General features: G+C 39.2%; 1 protein-coding gene across 1 annotated transcript in view; it reads right to left on the bottom strand.

Annotated features, from left to right (window-relative positions):
* Nucleotides 1-23846, bottom strand: part of PSMB2 (proteasome 20S subunit beta 2) — a 34434-nt gene extending 10588 nt beyond the window's left edge. Inside the window, exons 1-3 of the mRNA XM_052636998.1 lie at nucleotides 23635-23846; nucleotides 19276-19398; nucleotides 16152-16222 (exon numbers count right to left, since the gene is read on the bottom strand). Of these exons, the coding sequence (XP_052492958.1) occupies nucleotides 16152-16222; nucleotides 19276-19398; nucleotides 23635-23725 (285 nt within the window). The 5' untranslated portion in view covers nucleotides 23726-23846. The remainder of the gene's footprint in view (nucleotides 1-16151; nucleotides 16223-19275; nucleotides 19399-23634) is intronic.
* Nucleotides 23847-24051: the final 205 nt, after the last annotated feature.

Genomic DNA, 24051 nt, shown 5'->3' with positions numbered 1-24051 from the left:
CTTGAAATTGATACAGGCATAGAGACATTTTTCTGGAAGCCTGAAAAAACAAAAACAACAATCCCTACATCCAGATTTGGAGAGAGAGCAAATTACCACTTATTAAGTACCTTCATACTATTTCTACCCTTACAGATATGTCCATTCTGAGTGGTAAGCCTCACTTTCTGTCTACCTTTTCATCAGTTCCCATCTTTCCCATGATCAGTATTACATGTGAAGAATTGCCAATTATCCTGAAGAAATGGCAACACTAATCAATCAGGATAAAACTGCCAGGAATCCTCTGTCTTTAACAAGGTAATCTTTATCCCGTGCACGACGTAATCTAAGTCTTTGGTTGCCTCCACTATTCTAATTATTTAGATAGCAAGTCTAAGTAATAAGCAAAGTTATGAAGTCCCCAACGGAGGGAACAGTATCTTCTATGTCTAGGCATCTTCCACAGCAAAGGCTAGCACTAAATATTACACATAATTCTTAACTAACCTAAACATCCAAGTGACCAATAAATTAATCTAAACATTTAGCTGAGACACTGTCCAATGACCACAAGGATCACCAGCAACGGTTTGCAGGGCAAATGCCAACATGTTTAGGTTTAAAGTTGTATTCAAGGACTTCTCTGGTGGTCCAGCAGTTAAGAATCTGCCTTGCAATGGAGGGGACACAGGTTTGATCCCTGGTCAGGGGACTAAGATCCCACATACTGTGGAGCAATTAAGCTCACGCACCAGAACTACTGAGCCATGTGCCGCAATGAAAGATCCAAGCATGACACAATGAAGATCCCACGTGCTGCAACTAAGACCTGACGCAGCTAAGCAAATAGATAAATACTTTTTAAAAGTTAAAAAATGAATTTGCATCTAACTGACACACTCAAATTTAAATGAACCACCCTGGAACTCAAAATGAACTTTAGTTTCTAAAATAAAGTACAACCAAAATTTTGCCTCTTTTTATAAGCAGGGAAAGAAAAAAACAAAACCAATAAATTGATATCTTTTCCCACCTTAAAAAAATACATGATATAAGCTTATTTTTAAAATGGAAATCTTTAAGTCATTTTGAGATTTCCTCATCTATACAATAGGGATAATAAGAGTATCATTATAAGGTTATGGCAAGGTTTAAGTAAACAAATGTAATGTGCTTTAACTAGAGGAATTGAAGAGTCTCTTGATGAAGATGAAAGAGGAGAGTGAAAAAGTTGGCTTAAAACTCAACATTCAAAAAACTAAGAATATGGCATCTGGTCCCATCACTTCATGGCAAATAGATGGGGAAACAGCGGAAATGGTGACAGACTTTATTTTCTTGGGCTCCAAAATCACTGTGGAAGGTGACTATAGCCATGAAATGAAGACACTTGCTCCTTGGAATAAAAGTAATGACAAACCTAGACAGTGTATTAAAAAAAGCAGACATAACTCTGTCTACAAAGGCCCGTCTTGTAAAAGCTATGGTTTTTCCATTAGTCATGTACAAATTTGAGAGCTGGACAATAAAAAAGGCTGAACACATTAGAATTGATGATTTTGAACTGTGGTGCTGGAGAAGACTCTTGAGAGTCCCTTAAACTGCAAGAGATCAAACCAGTCAATCCTAAAGAAAATCAAGCCTGAATATTCACTGAAGTTCTAACGCTGAAGCTGATGCTCCAATACTTTGGCCATCTGATGCGAAGTGCTGACTCATTAGAAAAGACCCTGATGCTGGGAAAGACTGAAGGCAGAAGGAGAAGGAGACGACAGAGGATGAGATGGTTGGATGGCATCACCAACTCAATAGACATGAGTTTGAGCAAGCTCCGGGAGACAACAAAGGACAGGGAAGCCTGGTGTGGTGCAGTCCATGGGGTCACAAATGGTCAAACACTACTGAGTGACTGCTGTTACACAGTAATAACACAGATGATCTGTATCACCATCATCACCACCACCGCTTTTAGGATTTGATCGCATTATTAACAGATCTAACTAGATAATAACAAGATCACGAAGATGTACCAGTGAATTCCCTGGTGGTCTAGTGGTTAAGACTCCAAGCTTTCACTGCTGAGGACTTGGGTTCAATCCTTGGTCAGGATACTAAGATCCCACAAGTGACACAGCGCAGCTCAAAAAAACAAGTACCACAGAATGCTAAGAAAATTACCCACCGTTTTCTGTTGCTAAAAGGAATACAATTAAAGCCAGGGGAATTAGCCAATAAGCACATCTCTTATGTCCCTCTCCTTGGGATTGAAATGGACTTCCTAAGTACCTGTGAGCCCTGCAGAACTGAGTTCAGTTTCACTTTGTACCTCTGAGCTCAATTCCCTTGTACGTTTGAAAGTGGGAGGTATACATGGCACACACATGCAAACTTTCCTTCTAACTCTTGGAGCATTTCCTTCTAACTCTTGTGCATACAACTCCTTGTATATTCCCTCTCTCATGAAAAAGAAACACTGTAGTAATTAAGAAGAGTGTGAAATTCCATAAATTTTACAGCTAAAGAGAACAGTTGTGATAAATACATTGAAACAACAAAATCAGCAACGAGAGTCTGGGCGGTGACAAGCAGCGGTGTGACATCTGGCGGAAGCCGAAGTCACAGCAAGGGGGAGAGAGGTGGGCGTGAGGAAGCATCCTGCCGAGCGTGGACACAGAAAAGGAGAGGAACTGACAGTCTTCTTTTGGAGCCAGGCCAGCGTTTCCCACCTCTAATTGAACAGGACGACGTTGCTCCAAGTGAGGTACCTTGGAAAACGATGCAGTTTCCTTTGCAATGTGCAGCACACCTTGGAACTAACAGCATGTGAAGTATACTTCCATTCCTCGTGGGCCAGTAATTTGGTAGGAGAGGCAGAACCACCAACGGGACAAGGGATTTGGCTAATGATGCCAGTGTTTCAATAAAGCAGCTTCTAAACAGAGACTGGGCTTTGAAGGGAACAGTGCCTGCTATCTCATTTAGTCCAGTCACTTGTCAAAGCTGCCTAAAATTACATCTTTGGCACCAAGAATATTTCACAAAAGTGCAGTTTACAGTTAGAAGGGATCTAAGAGCTCATCTAGTTTATCCAATGTCCCTCCCATAAATGTGGGGACTCGGGTTCAAAGAGGGGACAGTGACTTACTCTAAATTATACAGCTAATTAGTCAGGACCAGAATTCAGGCTTTCTAATCTCAAGTCTTGTGTGCTTTTCTAGGAAACGATGCTGCCTCCACAAAATGGAAATTAGTGTGAAAATATGATTCAATATGTAAATGTCAGTTTCACACTCAAAAAAGTTCAGAATGTACTGTTTTGCATACCAGCATCTATTGTTCTCTGTTTCATGTATTACCTCTTATATGACCAATAATATTTTAAGTTTTAAAAGGACAGGTTTAATGTCAGACCATTATGACTTCTCTAAAGGGTCTACAACTATGCAAGATATACTAAATAAATATAAATAGATGCTAACACCTTAACTGCTTTGCCAATGCTCAGTTTTTCAACTTTGTTAATAAATAAAATGGATCCATTGTTATTTTCTTACACTGGTGCTCTGAACTCTGAATCAGGAGCTTGTTTCCAATAACCAACAGATTTTATCAGCTATCTGCTTTGGCTAGATTAGGTGGTATAACTTTAAAATCTCAATGTTAATTTTGCCACTTTAATTAAAGAAAGACTTTATACGTATACTGGAATTGCAATGTTCACTACTTCAAACACTTCTAGAAAATCTAAAAGATTTTAGCAGCTTCCAGCTGTTCTTGTGACCAAGTAGCTTTCCCAGCTCTAAAAGATTACGGATGGGGACAGTACTGGAGCTGAGGAAGAACTCCTTATCTGTAACGCCTAAGCAATACAGAATCACTTGCACCTTGACTTTAATCCTCTTTGACAAGAATCTCTTTTAAGGAAAACCATCAGTCTCTTCTTTCTAATAACAGGGGTGACTACACTTTAAGTAAAACCATACAGAGTTTATAAAAGGCTTCAACTAAATCCTGAGAGAATTCTCTGAGGCTGCACAGAATAATTATGAAAGGAGGGAATGCCCTAACCAGCTTCACTTTTGCATGTGGAATGTGAATATATTATAAATTCAATAAGTATTACTGAGCACTTATTATGTGAGAAGCATTATGCTCGGTGATGAGGATAGAAACCTGGATCTGGAAGGAGCTGACAAGACAGACTGGAGTAGCAAAGATTTCAGATGGAGGAAACAGCATTTGTGAAGGTAAAGACACAAAGGAACGGGGAATACTTGGGTACTGGGGAATATGGGACATGTATACTTAGTGAAGCAGGTGATTTCAGTAGAAAGCAGAGAGGAACTGAGATAACAGGAATTGGAAAGATACTGTCGTTGGCTTCCTAGACTATGAAATATGAACTTCAGGGGAGTTCCCTGGTGGCCTAGTGGTTAGGATTCCAGGCTTTCATTGCTGTGGCCTGGGTCCAATCCCTGTCTGGGGAACTGAAATCCTGCAAGCCATGCAGCTGAGCCAAAAAAAAAAGAGCTTCCGTACATAAACTATGGAGGAACCAGTGAAAACCACCCCCATTCCCATGCCAGTATAAGCCTTTTTCATGTCTTAGAACACTGCACAAGCAGTAGGGATGGAGGGAGACATGTGGAATATAAAATATATTTAAAAGGCAGAATAGATAGGAATTAATGAATAGTGAAATAGAAGGTGAAAGAGAAAGAGGAGTTAAGAGGATGCTCAAAAAAGGGAAAGGTGATAGAGCAAATGTGAAAAACTCAATTTACACCCAATGAGACTTAAATTGAGCTGTCCAGAAGCAACTGGAAAGAAAAAATAACGTACAGCTGAAATCATGAGACTGAATGAAAGTGTCAGCGTTAGCTGCTGCTCAGTCGTGTCCGACTCTTCGCAACCCCATGGTTTGTCCATGGGATTCTCCAGGCAAGAACACTGGAGTGGGTTGCCATTTCCTTCTCCAGGGTATCTTCCCGGTTCCAGGAATCGAACCCAGGTCTCCTGCACTGCAGGCAGATTCTTTACTGACTGAGCTATGAGGGAAGACGGAAGGAGGAGTCATCCAATTGGAGGGTTTTATTTACACAAACACACATTCCTATGTTCACGTGTGGAAGACACCAGAGGAAACAATTACTACAGGACACACCATGGCAGAGATATTCTCCTTAGGTCATCATGAGAGCACAAAGAAGCTCTCGTGAGTAACGAACATATATGGGGAAATACAGAGTTTCCCTGGAAAATGATATTTTTAAAATGACATATGCCAAAAGTTAGGCACGTGTTTTTGTGAAAAATAAGGACTTGAGGTCAAATGTGGCTTTAGCACTTTACAGTTGTGTTACAAAAGACAGTCCACTTGGCCTTGAAGTTTCAAGTGCCCCATCTGAATATGGGAACAGTCCTGCTTGCCTGATAGCTGCAAGGAATGAAAAGTACTCATCTGTGTTAAAAGTTTCTAGAATAAGGCCCAGTAAGTAATAGGTGCCTAATAAATGTCAACTGAATCTGAATTTTACAAGCAAAAAATTAAATACTGTGTATATTTCAATTTTTAGCAAAATTATATTCAATAATTATGAAATTTCTGTAAATTTTACCTCTCTAAAACCATCACTAACCCCAAGTTTGAGTGGTTCTTCTATTAAAGTTGTAATCTCATCATAATTAGAAGTTCAGAAATTTAATGAGTTGAAATGTAACATGGCACAGCTGCCTTATTATACCAACTAGTTAACACAGTATTTGTTTTCTACATTAATTTTACTTGCTAATCAAAAATACTGCTTTCTCCCAAATAACATCAAAATAAAATTGCTGATTGTGCAATGGTAAAACTAACAACACCATATCTGCAACAAGGTCACTTGAACTGTTTTTTTCATGAGCTAGCAGTTTCCAAGGAAAATTATGGGTTGGACAAAAAGGTTGTTTGGGTTTTTCCGTAATAGCTTACAGAAACACCCAAACGAACTTTTTAGTCAACCCAATATAAGACTCCGTATACCTTCACTGGTTCCCAAAAAATTCCAGGGCGAAGTCACACTCTGTACACCACAAGGCAGATATATATTAAGTTGCATATGGTGAACGTGCCCATGAATATCTTTGCTTGGGGTTGTTGTTTTGTTTTGCTACACTGCTCAGCTGTGGTGTATCGGTTCCCAACCAGGGACTGAACCTGGTTTGTGGTAGTGAAAGCCCAGGATCCTAACCACTAGGCCACCAGGGAACTCCCACCCATGAGTATCTTTGAATGTTGAGCATGTGTCCTAATTCATCTCCCTGAATTAATAAGTAAGTCGCTGGGAAAAAAAACTACTTAGGGCTACACAGAATTGTATGTTTTCAGATGCCCATAGCAACTAGAAAATCCTGGGGAAAAGACTATTAAGAAGCCCTTGAACTAGAACACAGTACTCCCCAATAGCAGCCTAGGCCCAGCACAATGGACATGAAAGCTCCTCATTAGTCTTCGGGCTTCCTTCTGCGCCGTGTGCTGTGCTCAGTCATATCTAACTCTAGCCTGCCAGGCTCCTCTGTCCATGGGATTTTTCAGGCAAGAATACTTGCCTGAGTATTACAACCCTAAGTGGGTTGCTATTTCATCCTCCAGGAGGTCTTCCCAACCCAGGGATCAAACCTGCGTCTCCTGAGTCTCCTGCACTGCAGGTGGATCCTCTACCACTGAGCCACTGCTGCCGTCTACTTTCCCCAAATGATCTACCAAAGAGTGGCCAATGGTCTAACGAAACCTCATCTGATCATGCTAACCTCCTCTTAGCCAACAAGCTTCCAGAGAGGCCCACTGCTTTTAGCACAAGAGCTTTTTTTTTTATCAGTCTTCATGACATGGACTAACTCTCTAGTTTCAATCTTTTACCATTCCCCTAAAACTCTGAGCCATATTTAACAAACTACTTTAGATTACAGATTTTGTATATATCGTGTTTAGAGTAAAAACTATATGAAGTTATGTATTTCTATTTGTTTTTCCATCAGAAGAGTCCTAATTCGTATCCAGTACCCCACTAGTTAAAACAGGTGAAAAATGAGGAGTAGGAGGCTCAAGAAAACTATTTGTGCCTGCCCCAAACATCATTAGACAATGACTGTGCCAAAGGAAATGGCAACCCACTCCCGTTTTCTTGTCTGGAGAATCCCATGGCTGGGGGAGCCTGGCAGGCTACAGCCCATGGGGTCACAAGAGTCAGACATGACTTAGCAACTAAACCACCACCACCACCAACTTAACCCTCTCTCACACTCCTCTAGGTCTGCACTTTCAGTGTTCCTTTCTGCTTCATCTTAGCCTAATGACAGCTGGTCCTTCAACACTCAAGTTAGGCTCAGTTTACAGAGCAACTACCTGTAAGGCTATTGTGGTACTTGTCACTCTGCAGTATAGCTATTTATTTCTCCACCACCCCATCTGAAGGCACATCCTAAGCTTTGCACATTTCTTCAGCTCCCAAGGACAGTGCAGGCTATAGATTTGTTGAATGGATGGCTAGCAGCACCTATGGAACTTCTTAGCTATATTATACTGTACAAATTAGGAGGCATCAGAAAAGGAGATGTGAAATTCTGGCCAAGTATTTCAGTTAATATAGATTCAGATTACTTCCTCTCCCTTCCCTTTTTCTTTCCTATCTACTTCATGCTATCTGCTTTATTGTCTACACTCAAAAGTAATGGTAAGTCTGAAACTTTTTTTCCATTTTTAGCTTTTAAAAAAATGTGTTATGCTTTCCTAACCCTTTACTCTTCCTTTTTATGCTATTAAACTCTTTTGGTGAAATAATACACTCACATAAAAGTGCATAAAATATACACATATGGTTTAGTGAATAAAGTGAACATACATTTAACTACAACCAAAGTCAAGAAATAGAACAGTCAACTATTTCTCCCTCCAAAGGCTTTGTATCCCCCTGTGGGGATCAGCCCCTAAATTCGTATCTCTGCATGATCCTGGTCCATGGCAGGTAAAGAGAAGCACTAAGATGCCAGGGTACATGTGTATTTGTATCTGTGAATATGTGTGAGGGCATGCCCACACAGGGCAAGGCACTGGTTTAAAGCAATCTTAAAAGGTGGGGTAAATCTGTATTTCTAATGGTAAACACTTTGCTGCTTAGTAAAATAGTATTCTACTGCTTATGGTTTAAACCAAATCCTAACAGGAAACCACATAATTTTCAAGATAAAAGTTTCAAAACAACACAAATTTAAGGCAAATTACTTACACTGCTTCACCCCCATTGTGGACAGGAAAGATGCTCTAAGTGAAAAGTTGGCATTATGAGGTTACACAATCCCAGCCACCCAACAGGCTCATTCCACTCAGCGGAGAATAGGGGTTCTCTATGCTCACAGCAGGCATACAACAGGGTAGCACATATATGCTCTCTGAGCGAGAAAGCAACACCTTCTCACATACAACCCCCTGGAGAGAGATGGGGAAGGCGAGGGGGGAGGACTTTACACCTGCAAACTCCTAACTCTATCAGCGCCAGGACTGGGAAAAACAGCACATATTTAAAAAAAAAAGAAAAAGAAAAAAGGTTTCCTGATAAAGCTAGTAACTTTCAGAGAAGGATGTTCTTAAGTCATTTTTTTCCTAGGAAACTAGTGGGCGCAATGATTCAACATCCAAGTCTTTGTCTCCTTAATGGACTGAGTCAAGCCCTAATGACTGTATAAATAAACCGCTTAAAAGGGCAGCTGTCAGAATTCTTATTCTTCTTGGCAGAAAAACACTATAAGCACAAAGTGTTGTCATATTAATTAAGGCATTTGAACTTCAGGGCACATCTGTCCCTAGGCCTCTGGATAATCAAAAAGACCACTAAAAATAGAATGGTGGTATCTCCAATGGGTCAGACATGAGTCACTTCCAACCCTGAGAGATTCCAGTGAGATGTGACTTGAAATGCACGTTTTGCAATACCATTGAATGTCCATCTATATGTAGCCATTTAAGTTTTTACTCTATGTTCTATTAAGGCTAGTAGACAAAAGTAATTAACAGATATAACTCTTGGCCCATAGTGAAAATCCAGCTAGCAGACTAGCTAACCGAGGTCTGGCAGGGAAGAAAACAGCTCTCCAGGTCTTAAAAACCATTGACTGCACTGAACTCCATGAGTTCCATGAGGAACGTCTTGGTTTTTTTTTTCTTCTTCAATTTCCCCATCACCAAGAGTGAGCCAGCTCTGCCTGTCAAGATGCCCGGGCTGCATGGCAGCAGTGTCAAAGGCTGCCATTTGCTCCAAGGCACTGCCATCTGCAGCAACACAACATTTTGTCTCCGGAAAATAAACACATCTGCCTTTGCCAGCGTCCTCCCACTGTGTCGCCCATCTGGAGCAGGTGAGCTAGAAGGCAAGCCTGGGCATGGGTGAGATGGGCGAGCAGGGAGACGAGGCCTCAAGGGAGAAGGCACGTGCAGGAAGAAAGCAGTGCTGTGTCATGTCACATCCTGCTAACCACATTTGCCAAAAAGCTTGTGAAATTACCCTTGTTAGTGATATTTTAATCACAAGTAACAAATGGTTGGTTGTGTTTAGGGGACAAGACCTGCAAAGCCAAGGTTTTACCTGGGCCATCTGTTCACAAGATCACATGACCTCACCAATACCAATAAACAGATGATGTCTTTGTGTCAGCCACCAAAGGCAAGAGGACAATATTGTCCTTTGAATAGAAGGCTCAAGGCAACAGGGTTTTTCTAGGACAGGAGCGTACAATACCTGCCTACCATTAACCAGACTGAACACACTCAAATTCAGGCCAGAGTGCTGAGACAAGTCACTTTTAGAAATGACTGATACCTGAAATTCTTTCCTATATATTCTTTCCCTTTCACTTAAAAAAAATAAATAAATTCAAGTCTAGCTATAGTCGTTTTAAAAAATGAATTTACTTTTGGCTGCACTGGGTCTTGGTTGCTGCAGTCAGGCTTTCTCGAGTTGTAGTGAGTGAGGGCTACTCTCTAACTGTGGTGCAGGGGCTTCTCCTGTGGAACACGGCCTCTGGGGCACACAGGCTTCACAAGTTGTGGCACGTGGGCTCAACAGTTGCAGCTCTTAGGCTACAGAGTGTGGGCTTAGTAACTGTGGTATATGGGCTTAGTTGCCCGACATGTGAGATCTTCTCGGACCAGGAATCATATCCATGTCCGCTGCACTGGCAGGCGGATTCTTAACCACTGGACCATCAGGGAAGTCCTAGTTATGGTCTTGATGTCAGATTTTTTTTTTAACTGATGTATAGTTTTAATTTACAATCTTGTGCTTTTTTCAGGTGTACAGCAAAGTGACTTCAGTTACATACATTTACTTTTTCAGACTATTTTCCATTACAGGTTATTTTAAGACATTGAATATAGTTTGCTGTTGTTGTTCAGTCACTAAGTTATGTCCAACTCTTTACGACCCCATGGACTACAGAATGCCAGGCTTCGCTATCCTTCACTATCTCCCAGAGTTTGCTCTGATTCATGTCCATTGAGTTGGTGATGCCATTCAACTATCTCATCCTCTGTCACCTCCCTCTTCTCCTGCCCCCAGTTTTACCCAGCATCGGGGTCTTTTCCAATGAGCCAATGCTTCACATCAGGTGGCCAAAGTACAGGAGCTTCAGCTTCAGTATCAGTCCTTCCAGTGAATATTCAGGATTGATTTTCTTTAGGATTGACTGCTTTGATCTCCTTGTACTCCAACACCACAGATCAAAAGCATCAATCTTTGGCACTCTACCTTCCTTATGGTCCAATTCTCACATCCATACATAACTACTGGAAAAATGATAGCTTTGACTATACAGACCTTTGTCAGCAAAGTGATGTCTCTGCTTTTGAATACTCTGTCTAGGCTTTTCATAGCTTTTCTTCCAAAACCCTTCTTTCTTATCTATTCTATGTAGTCTGTTTCTGTTCATCCCATACTTCTAATTTAACCCCTACTCCTGCCTTTCTCCTTTGGCACCATATGTTTGTTTTCGATGTCTGTGAGTCCGTTTCTGTTTTGTATATAGATTCATTTGTATTATGTTTTAGATTCCACATATAAGTGACACAATAAAATATTTGTCTTTCTCTACCTGACTTATTTCACTTAATGTGATATTCTCTATGTCCATCCTTGTTGCTGCAAATGGCATTATTTCATTCTCTTTTACGGTTGAGTAATATTCCACTGTGTATACATACCACATCTTTTTAAACCAGTCATCTGTTGATGGGTACTCGGGCTGTTTCCACGTCTTGGCTGTTGTAAATAGTGCTACTATGAACACTGGGGTACATGTATCTTTTCGAATTAGAGCTTTTGTCTTTTCTGGCTGTATACTCAGGAGTGGGGTTGCTGGATCATATGGCAACTTTTAATTTTTTAGGGATAATGTTTTCCATAGTAGCTGCACCAATTTGCATCCCCACCAATATGTACAAGATCTCCTTTTTCTCCAATGTTCTCCATCATTTATTATTTGTAGACTTTTTATTTTTATTTTTTGACAGTTCTATGCAGCACGTGGGATCTTTGCTCCCCAAGGGGAATCAAACCTGTGCCCCCTGCACTGGGAGCACAGAGCCCTAACACTGGACCATCAGGGAAATCCCTATTGTTTTTAGACTTTTTGATAATAACCATTCTGACTGGTGTGAGGTGATACCTCAATGCAGTTTTGATTTGCCTTTCTCATTTCTCTAATAATTAAAAGAATCCACCTGCAATGCAGGAGACCCCCATTTGATTCCTGGGTCAGGAAGACTCGCTGGAGAAGGGAAAGACTACCCACTCCAGTATTCTTGGGCTTCCCTCATGGCTCAGCTGGTAAACAATCTGCCTGCAATGTGGGAGATCTGGGTTTGATCCCTGGGTCGGGAAGATCCCTTAGAGAAGGGAATGGCTACCCACTCCAGTATTCTTGCCTGGAGAATTCCACAGACTATATAGTCCATGAGGTCACAAAGAGTCAGACATGACTGAGAGACTTTCACTTTCTAATAATTAATGATGTTGACTCACTGGAAAAGACTCTGATGCTGGGAGGGATTGGGGGCAGGAGGAGAAGGGGAGGACCGAGGATGAGATGGCTGGATGGCATCACTGACTCGATGGACGTGAGTCTGAGTGAACTCCGGGAGTTGGTGATGGACAGGGAGGCCTGGCGTACTGCTATTCATGGGGTTGCGAAGAGTCGGACACGACTGAGTAACTGAACTGAACTGAACTGAATGATGTTGAGCATCTTTTCATGTGTCCGTTGGTCACCTATCTATCTTCTCTGGAGAAATGTGTATTTAAATCTTCTTCCCACTTTTTAAAATTTTTTTTTGATACTGAATTTTATGAGCTGTTAATATATTTTGGATATTAACCCCTTGTCAGTAACACCATTTGCAAATATTTTCTCCCATTCCGTAGGTTGCCTTTTATTTTGCTGATGGTTTCCTTCACTGTGCAAAAGCTTTTATTTTGATTAGGTTCTATTTCTTCATTTTTGCTTTTATTTCTTTTGCCTTGGGAGACTGATCTAAGAAAACATTGCCATAATTTATATCAAAGAATGTTTTGCATATATTCTCTTATAGGAGTTTTATGGTGTCATGTTGCATATTTGGGTCTTTAGCCATTTTGAGTTTATTTTTGTATGTGGTGTGAGAAAGTGTTCTAATTTCACTGATTTACATTTAACTGTCCAGCTTTTCCAATATCACTTGCTAAAGATTGTCTTTTCTTCATTGGATATTCTCACTTCTTTTGTTGTAAATTAACTGACCGCAAGTATGTGGTTTATTTCTGGGCTCTCTCTTCCATTCCAGTGACCTATAAGTCTGTTTTTGTGCCAATATCACCTTGTTTTCATTACTATAGTTTTGTAGTATTTGACATTAGATCTTTAAATCATGCTATCTGGGAGCTGAAAGAAACTATAAAAATTACCCGTATGTTCTTTCTCCCAAGGTTTTTCATCTAGTTCATGGGAGAGCTGGTGCTATACCTCCTGTATCAGGAATCATTCAATTACACTAGTTTTCAAACTTTACATCTATAATTTCCAATATGATAGCCATTAGCCACAAGTGGCCATTGAGCACTTAAAATGTGACTAATGTGACTGAGGAACCAAAGTCTTTTCTTTAAAGAAACAAAAGTTTATTTCTCTTTCAATGTTCAAGAGACTCTCACATAGGAACTGAATTTTAAATAAAATTGAAGTAAGTTTTTTTTATTAAAACAGTTGATTTACAATATTTTATCAGTTTCAGGTGTCTAGTATAGGGATTCAATATTTTTATACATTATACTCCATTTAAAGTTATAAAATAGCTACATTTCCCTGTTTTACAACATATCCTTGTTGCTTATTTATTTTATACAGAGTAGTCTGTACTTCTTAATCCCATGCCCCTATCTTGCCTCTCCTCTCTTTCCTATCCTCACTGGTAAGCAATAGTTTGCTCTCTGTATCTGTAAATCTGCTTCTGTTTTGCTATATACATTTATTCTGTTTTTTAGATTTCACATACAAATGGTAACAGAGTATTTGTCTTTGACTTTTTTCATTAAGCATAGTATGCTCTAGGTCCATCCACATTGTTGCAAATTGCAGGATTCCATTCTTTTTTATGGCTGAGTAATATTCCACTGTATGTGTGTACACACCCCACATCTTTTTAATCCATTCATCTATTGATACATAATTTTAATTATTTTAAATTTAAATAGCCATATATGACTAGTAGCTACCATGCTGGACTATGTCAATCTAGAAAAAAGCTGAGCACATAATATATGATGGATGTTGGTTTAATTCTATTTTCCTTATTAATAGCACTCTTTACTAGCAGGTTGTTGAACTAAAATATAAAATAGCACAAAAAACAATCTCCCATAGGAAACTAACTATTAAATTGCTTCTGTAACAGCAATTTAACAGTAATACACCATAAAAATGAAAGTTTTATTATTTACTAAATGAATGTATTAATTAGGTTTATGTGTCATACACTGTGTTAACAGCTTTGTATGATTATCTCATTTAATCTTCATAATAACTCCATGAATTAGGTACCATTATTTTATAAGTAGGGAAATTAAGCTACGAATTTGTTCAAAGACACAACTAGCAAGTCAGTGGGCAAAGATTTAAACCCAGGTAGTGTAATTCCAGATACTGTGTTTAACCAACCAACTAAACTGTCTGTATCTTAAAGAACCAATTTATATAAGATTGGCAAACAACACAGCACATAGCAAACTGGAGATCAAACAATTTGAGCTACAGACATGAAATTATGCATGGTAACTGGCTGACTCAAATAAGTATCATGTGCCAAATGGTGTGACTATATAAAAATGCCAAATCTAGTGATTTTGTACTTATTGGGAAGACTGAAAAACCACCATCACCTTTCTCCTCATAAAAAAATGCCTGAAATATGAATTAGTATTTTAGAACAATCTCATTTGATTGGAAGGTGGCAGAGCAGGGACTGGGTCTAGAAGCGCAAGGCAGAGGCAGCCAATGTTTACTAGAGCCCCATGTCACTGTCTACAAGGGATATTTATTTGTTAAGACATCAAACATTTCTGCTAGGAGATTAACCGGATTCACTATATTTGCATAAAGCACACTGCCACTCTTATCTCAATTCTAAAAGGAGCTTAACTCACTTAATGTCTGTAGCATTTAAGACAAAGTGTTTATTGTGCCCAAAGCTGGAATTCTTATTCCAATTCTGCCTGGCAAGTCAGAGGGATATTTTACACAGCAAGCCACAGTATACTCTCTACTGAATACCACAGGAACTTCTAAGAAGCAGGAAAGGTTGTCTCTGATCCATTTACCTCTCTTGGGGAAGAGTAAATAAGAAAGGCCACTGATCTTTCACCCAGATTAAAACAATGTATACAAATTTATCCCCTCTACCCAATTCATTCTGTTTTTAACTTCTATTCAAACTTCACAATTTTTCATATTGCACAAACTCCTTGGTCGAAGCTAGCAAAGAGAGATTCTATTTACTGAGAAGTTCTCAATTCAGTATTAGACACTAGAAAATAAACTGCTTTAAAATCTATAATAAGTAACAAATCAAAACCTGTACTTGTTTTGATTTGTCATAAAACAGCTTAAATAAGTACAGATTAAAAAAAAAAATTATGTTCTAGAAACACTACTGAAAAACCAAGTAGCTGCCAAGGTAGAATAGGCAAGTAATTATGGTACCATTAGTGTAGCTTTTGCCTGACCTGCTGTGTGACCTGGAGCTAAACTCTTTGCCACTTTATGCTTTTCATTCCTATCAGTGATAGAAAATTAACTACTATATATCTCAGCAGACTAGTGAGTAGATTAAATTATTAAGCAAAACGCTTCAGGCAAAAGTCATATGAATGTTCAATATTCTGATTTACAAGCACTCATTATCCTAGCACTCCTGTGGGGTTTAGGAAGTTATCACAATTTCATAGATGAGTAAACAGGCACAGGGGTAAAGTCACATGGCAGAGCTCTACTTACTTAGTCCCTGTGGGAAGGGAATAATAGACACCTTTAGCAATCATAAACTTTCTTGGCACATCCTACACAATCTTTAATACATTCAATCCTCTTTTCCCCCTTTCTTTTCTCATTGAATCTTTAAGATGTTGCATCTGTTAACATGCTGTCAATGGAACAAAGACAGTTCTAAGGTAACAACAAGGCCAGACTAAGTGAAGAGGAATAGTTCTGTGTGCACTGACAAGAAGAGTCACAGAAAGACACTGTTACTCTCAAAATAAAATTTGAATATAATAGTATTTTAAGGTTTCATCTCCACCACCACATAATCCAACCACAGGAATTAAGAAACACGGTTTGCTGTGAAAACACTGAAAATTAAAAGGCCACTGCCAGACCTTCCTGTCGGTGTGCCCCCTCCAAATTCTGTGCAACTGTATGTTCACCCTCTGGGCTTTAATTAGCAACTATGCAGAAAGAAAAAACAAATCCCACAAGACTGAAGAATAACAAGTAGCAATAGGAAGGGCTCAAGAAGGCCAAATAAGGACAAAAATACTACTCGTGTGTAACAGCAACAGAAAAGAAGCATAGATTTCTCTGTTCCTAAGGCTGCTTGCTGTATTGCTTACCCGACTTCGAAGATAGTCAGCCAGGTTTCGGCGAGTGAAATTAGCTGCTGCCGTGGGAGACAGTTCATAACCTGGTACAAGAGATACATACTTGTTGTCAACAGTTGAAAAGTGAAAGTGAAAGTTGCTCAGTCGACTCTTTGCGACCCCATGGACTATACAGTCCTTGGAATTCTCCAGGCCAGAATACTGCAATGTGGGAGACCTGGGTTTGATCCCTGGGTTGGGAAGATCCCCTGGAGAAGGGAAAGACTACTGGAGTGGGTAGCCTTTGTCAACAGTTGGGAAATAGCTAGTTAGTACCGGCAGTGATTACTGGGCATAAAACAGAACCAAGGTAACTATTCTACAGTGAGACTGAATTCATCCTCCTGATTAAGCTATTCATTCAGCAACAGACTGTGGCTTCCTCTGTAGAAGGAAAGAGGTACACATATATACAGATGTTTTATATATATATATAAAAGAAAGAGGTCTTGAGATGACAATGTTTTTAGTTTGTTTTAAAAAGATACTGGGAAAGAGAGGCTGGAAATTAGAATAGCCTCAGCCATACTTTATAAGGTTTTCTTTTTTTAAAGTGAAGTAATTTTATTAAGAAGCGTAATATGATTTTCAAAAGCACAAGCCACAGGGAAAAAATTGGTTCTACCGCTATCTGTAACATTTTAAAAACAGAGGCTCTCCAGCATAAAACCTCTAAATAAATTTGTAATGCCAAGCAAAGTACATCCCAGAGGAATGGCATCAGATGTGCCTTAGTAACACACTCTGGACATTAACACTCCAGCATAAAATGGGGCTAGTGTCAAAAATCACAAGAATGACCCCAACTCAGCAGACCCACAAGAAAATGCCAGTTTGGAAAGATTGCATGTGATTATTTCCTACAACACTCACAATACCAGCGTCACATCAGGTAAGATGTGGATTAAAATTCTAACAAACATTTATTGAACAGCTATTATGTTTCAGAGCTTACACTAGGTGCTTTCACATATATTACTGAATTTCATCCTTAGAAGTCTATTAGTTCATGTTAAACTATAATGAAAACAACTCTGAACAAGCAGGAATACTTGTCAGTTCTCTATCTAACTCTCTAAACAGTGCTAAGGATTTCACAGTTATCTTAAAAGGCAGAAAAGTCTGATGCCTGACCATGTGCATATAGATTTTCTTTCTTTCCCTTATTTTGGCTCAGTTATTGAGTCCCTTGGACTGAAGGAGATCCAACCAGTCCATCCTAAAGGAGATCAGTCCTGGGTGTTCATTGGAAGGACTGATGTTGAAGCTAAGACTCCAATACTTTGGCCACCTGATGTGAAGAGATGACTCATTTGAAAAGACCCTGATGCTGGGAGGGATTGAGGGCAGGAGGAGAAGGGAACGACGGAGGAAGAGATGGCTGGATGGCATCACCGACTCAATTGACATGAGTTTGAGTAAACTCCGGGAGTTGGTGGACAGAGAGGCCTGCCGTGCTGCAGTCCATGGGGTCGCAAAGAGTCAGACACGACTGAGCAACTGAACTGAACTGACTGAATTTTAAATGCACAAGCTCTATTGTGTAGGGTTACATACACAAAATACATTCGATAGGTAACTTAAGGAGTTTTAAGGGCAATTTTAAACCATATACAATTTGTGTTTTATGCACTGACTTTAGACCCTGAGAGTTATGTAACAGAAACTCTCTTGTTTATCACTCCACCCTCTCCTGGGCCAGGACAGGGAAGTATTGCTCTATCAACTGTACTTCAGAAATACTGGGATCCTTCATGGGGGCCATGTAGACAACAAGTAGTCACTAAAAATAATTATTAAAGTATTTTACACATGGCACTCTGCTCAGTGTTATGTGGCAGCCTGAATAGGAGGGGAATTTGGGGGAGAAATGACACATGTACATGTATTGCTGAAGCCCTTCACTGTTGCACCTGAAACTATCACAATATTGTTAGTTGGTTATATCCCATTAGGAAATAAAAAGTTTCAAAAAAAGGATTCTAAACTTGCTTAAACCTAAATACTACGTACTTTAGGTTTCTTAACAGCAGGAACTGAGCCTTATTCATCTTTGAATTCTCTGTGATACTAGGCAGAAGGCTTAACGTGGATGAGGCCCTCAAAAACATTTATAGAACTGAATGCATGATGCTAAGCTTACCACCTAAAAAACTATACAAATGGATCATACCCAGCCATTTTACACATACAATTATATTAAAATTAAGCTCCTTAATTTATATTAGTTCTATGTATAACAGTATTATTACACTGTGAAGTAAGTAACTGGAAGGAAGGTTCTTTTCTGCTGAAGCATCACTATAAACTTCCCTGGATCAAAAGGCTAGTGGCTAGTACTATTTCACAGGAAGGCTTTCCCAGTGGATAAGAGTTTATTAGCCCCAGAGAGTTCACAAAATATCTCACAAAAATTCTAATTATCTCCCTAGACAAGAACCTACCAGAGAGGCAAGGCAGAAGTCTTTTATGACACAGTAAATCTCCTATAATTACACAGAGTCTAAAGTTTACAAAGCATTTTCATACATACTATTCATTAATATTATTATAACAATACCATTTATTTGTTTTTTGACTACGCTGCACAGCTTGTGGGATCTTAGTTCCCCAACAAGGGATCGAACCAATCCCCTCTACAATGAAGTACAGAATCCCAACCACCTGACTGCCAGGGAATTCCCAATAATGCCATTTTAGCGATAAGGAAAGTAAAGGTCCAGAGAGGCTAAGTGATTTGTCACATAAAAAAACAGTATAACCAAGTATAACTTAGGTCTTTTAGTTCTGAGATTTCGTACATACTGTAGCTCAAGTCACATTCTCTAACACTTAAAAATCTTATATCCTCATGCTCATTTTTCAAGGTGGGGTTATTTTTATCCCCCATGTATCAGTGTTGTAATAGTTCTCTTTTCTGCTCTGGGATTTTTGTAGAAAATCCTTAGGACCAGAAGGAAGATCTAACTATGGCTTTAAAAATAGTAAGACTCAAATAAAAATAAGAGCGCATGTATAGAACTGCCAGTATAGAATATTCTCTTTCAGTACACTTTAAAGACAAAACCACCAGAGCCACATTCTAAGTATTACCCACCATTTCGCATCTTATAGAGCTGCACATTTTTCTGAATATATTCTGCAAACTGTACAGTGTCTCCAGCCTCTCCAACACACAGGAGTAAGATTTTTTCACTCATCTTAAACATCTTGTCATGATCTGCTCAAAGAAAAAACACACAGTGTTAGAAATTACCTTAGCAGAAAATTATTCTTATTACATGGCAACTACAAACAGGTTTATCAATTACCATACTGAATTTTATGAATAACTTTTATGAAGACTTTGATGGGCAACTGTATCAATTACTTTCTTTCACTCGCCAGGTTAAATTCATTTGCATATTTTATTAACATCAATTTCAGGTGGAGAATATATGTAAAAGTTGGTAACTGAAAATACACATAAAAACATTAAGGCACTTGAAATGCAATGAACAACAACTGAAGAAACTGAAGGAATCAAGCCAGTGGCCATTGTCTTTAGGTTCAAGATTCCAAAACCCTGAAATGTCTTTAGAAATATGAATGTAAATTATTATATAAACAAAAGCATATATGAAAAGAATCAATGCTGCAATTAAGAAACCATCTCAAGGAAGAACAAAAAATCAACTAAGACTATAAATCACCTAAAAAAGTAAACCAACTCCATTTACAAAGCAAAGAGAAAGTTACAATGAGTGCCAAAGCAAAAATCCTAACAAATATTGCACTAAGCTATTTAAAAATACCTCAAAAATCCCAATACTCTAATCTTATCTAGCTGAACCAGACACATTCAGATTAAACAGATAAATAAATACTCAGATAGAAATTAGTGCCCAAGGAAGAAAACTCTATATTCAGTCCGTAGCTTCAGAAAAAAGCTAAATCTCCCTATCTTACTCTCACTTTCACTTTTCATTTTTCAAATAGTGCTGAATAATCTTCGCTGGGAGACATGCTTCCTGTCTGAAAGCTTTTGAAACGTCAAAATCTCTTAACCGGATTTAAAAAACAAATGCTATAGTCTACAAGTATTTGAGAACTGGAGATACCAGTAATAAGGATTCCTAGACTTTAGAGGGGAAGTGCACACAAAATGTGCCTGTAGTATCAAGCTGCCTTGAAACTCCTAGATTGAAACACTTTTATTTGTTAAAGGCTACAGGAGATTTAAAGACTATGACTTTAAAGATTTAAAGACTGTTTATGAAAGAAAAAATTCACGTATAGATAAATCATCTATGCAAAGAAAAAGAACCAAAAGAGTATTAGATGCCGCTAGCATCTGAGTTCCTGCAGTTGCAGAAGTATGGGCAATTTTTATTTCTTTCATTATGCTTATGAATATTTCCTATAATATTTATACTTCATATGCATCATCTTTGTAAGAAAATACTACTTAATATGTTTATTGTCATAATGAGAAAAAAAGCTTCATATCGGGGCGGGGGGAGGCCTGTTTACAAAGAATTTATGTTATACTTAGAAGAAATGCTAAATTTTGAAACAGTAAACTCTTCAACTATTCAATTTTGAAATACACTTAATTCAAGGCCAAAATAGTGTTTTTTAAACATGCATTGTATAGTGATTGGTGAAGGGGGTATCAAAAAGAAAGAAAGATGCTAAGGACTCCCTAAATCATGCAGGAAACGGGCTATGTAGCTCAAGGCAATTTCTCATCCTTAAAAAAGAACATACAAGATCCACATGCAGGAAACAAGTGGACAACAAAATAAGCAAGGTAAGCATACAATACTCTAGACGGAACCCAGGAGATTTTCGGAGTCTGGGCTGAGCAAGCCTAGTTGAGCTCAAGTCTAACCTTGAGCAAATTATCTGCCCTTTCTAAGCCAGTTTCCGGTATGTAAGATGAAGATACTGTCACCTACCCCTGCCTAACTCATAGGTGGGGAAAACTGTACAACATTATCATACTCAGTGTGAGACGATGTGGTTCAGCTTACACATGCTACAGGAATTTGGGGGGTAAAAAGAGCAATCTGTGTGAGCTGAGGCACTGTGAGAAATTTAAAAGCAATTCTACCCAGGCCAGAAGATAAGAGAAATGAAATGGGGCATATAACCAGACTGAAATATTGTGCCACTTTAACAAGCAAGCAATCTCTGGGAAACATCTTCTCTATAGTATCAAAATATCTTACAGCAACAAACCTAAAAACTGATTGGAAGCGTCACTCTCATTTTATACCAGAAGAATAATGAATCTCAAAAGGTTAATTCATTTTCAGCCTACCCTATATAGTTTCTTTATGAAATGAAAGGAAGGAAAAAGTCCTTATACAATTCCAAAGCTTCTATCATAAACATTTTTATATCTGAAAACACTATAGGGAAAATTAGAGCTAAATACAATTATTTTCAACCATTTTTAAAGAACTAATTCAAATTCATCTTCCTTCTATACCACAGTGATTTCTCTGAATACCATAAGGATTTACTTTTGAAACCATTAATTTAAAAGCTAGGGACTTCCCCAGTGGTCCAGTGGTTAAGAGCACCTTGCAACGCAGGGGATGCAGGTTCAAACCCTAGTTGGGGAACTAAGATCCCACATGCCTCAGGACAACTAAGCCTACATGGTGCAACTAAGACCGAAAGCAACCAAATAAATAATGTTTAAAAAATAAATAAATAAATAAAAGCTAACCTAACACTCACTGGTGATACTTCTTATCATACAAAATCATCTTGTGATATTTATTTCCTGGTTTTCTTAATGTCTTAGACCCCTTTATGGATTATACCAAATACACTGCATACCCTGTAACACCTAAAAGCACTGTGTATGTAAGTAGGCTTAAAACACATTCTATTTTTTGAAGTGGCTTCATATATATTATTGTGAAGAAACAGAACACCTATAAATGTACTGAATTTGTTACTGCTAAACTACTTCATGCTAAACTCACCTGCATGTCAAAGGCCTTAGTATTCAAAATAATGAACAAATTTACCCTTAAAAAACAAATTGACTCCTTTGGAAAACATGGTTTACAAGTAAAACTTCTACAAACTAATCATGGAATTTCACAAAGTAATTTGACTTAAGGAACACAATCCACACCATCAATGTTTAACAGTTTGATAATTTTCCTTTCCTTAAGCCAAGAATGAACTGTTACCTGCCCTCAAAGCCATCCCTAGTCTCTACAACTAGAGATCTAGTTTCTTCCTCTGGAGTAGATAAAAACAGTCTCTGCTTTCTCTGCACTACCTGAGAAGTTTGAATGCACTTTTCATATGCAGCATCATTTTCTAGCTTGTGTTATAATTCTTTGTACATATATCTGAATCCCTTATTAAACTGCAACTTCTAAGATAAGGGACATCTTAATAAGACATCTTATTTTTCTCTGCATCCCCTCAGCACCTAGCACTACAACAGACATATAGGTGTCCCAAACCTATTTGTCAAATGAACATTAAATCATCTGGGCCAACAGATAATACTTTTTCAAAAGTAGGATATCTATGAATCATGAAAACACACTCTTTAAGATTCCACAGACAAGCAACCAAAATCTTTTAAAAATATGGAGTCAAACTGCACACGTCTGAACCTGGGTTTTGTCAGCTGAGGCCTTAAGCAAGTTTCTTAACCTCTATGCCTCCTGTCAATGTGACAGCATCCATTTCAAAAGGTTAAATGAATTAATGTAAACTGCTTAAAATAACACGTATACAAGCGCTCAGTATGTTTACTACCAGGTATCTGTCATAGTGTTAAACATCTGCACAAAACTTTATCAACTCAATCCTCTCAACAAGTTTTGAGGTTGGTGTTACTAACCCTGATTTAGCAGATGAGGAAACTTGGGCACTGCGAAATAACTTGTGCAAAGTCATAAAGCAAATGAGTGATGGGGCTCCAGTTTCCTAACTCCACTAGCTACTTAAATACAAGGAAAACTAGGTAGCCAGTGCCCTGAAAAAGAAGGATCAGAGCTAAGACTAGGGAAGATACAGGCAGTGGAAGGGAAATGGCAGGTTTCTAGTCCCACAATCTCTCCCCAGGATCCCACCTTGTGTTGTCACAATCTAACCTCTTCAGCACTGACAAGAAGAAATTTATCAGAAACTAGGGGGTCTAGGAATCCTGGAGCCGGCCTGGCACTTAAACACTTAAACTGAGTTCCCTTAAGCAACTCTCGCCTAGTTCAGCTAAAGCTGAAGCGCAGTACTGACCCAGGAACCCTGGGAGGAGCCAAAGTCAAGGCCCTAAGCCTGTCTGCCTGTCTTCTAATTCTAAAACTACGCAAGAGCTGACCAGAGCAGTCGGGGTTCCAGGCCCAAGACCTCCCCGGTACTCACCCAACCTCCCACGAACTCCTCCCGGGCTGTCCCTATACCCAGGCCCGGCCTGGCCTCCCCTGCTTCCTCTCACCATCCTTCATCTGGACAATATTGCTAGCAGCCACCCGGTCGGAGGCGACAAGGACATAGTCGGGACCCTGGATGCCGATGAGGTACTCCATGGTAGCAGGAGGCCGGGGACTGCAGGTTCAATCGAGCGCGGGGCTGGCCGGCTTCTCCGCCTCACGGGTGAGACAGCACCTCCGAGCAGAGCTCCGCGCGTCGCAGGCCCCGCGACAGTCCCGGCCACCGGCGCTCCCGGATGACGCACAACTGTCGCGAGAGTTTGGAAAGTGGGGGTGGCGTTTGGTGCCTTAAACGCTGTTCTCGGCTCCTGGCCTGTTCCGGTCTCTTGCGATCCCGGCAGTACGGGGTACTTGCCTTACGTAATGTTACGTAATACCCAGTTTCTTTATTTATAATTGGGAGTTTAAACTCGCTTGAGGAG

This window comes from Budorcas taxicolor, chromosome 3, assembly GCF_023091745.1.
Source record: "Budorcas taxicolor isolate Tak-1 chromosome 3, Takin1.1, whole genome shotgun sequence".
In the NCBI taxonomy this organism is placed as follows: domain Eukaryota; kingdom Metazoa; phylum Chordata; class Mammalia; order Artiodactyla; family Bovidae; genus Budorcas; species Budorcas taxicolor.
This window is presented reverse-complemented; position numbering and strand designations above follow the sequence as displayed.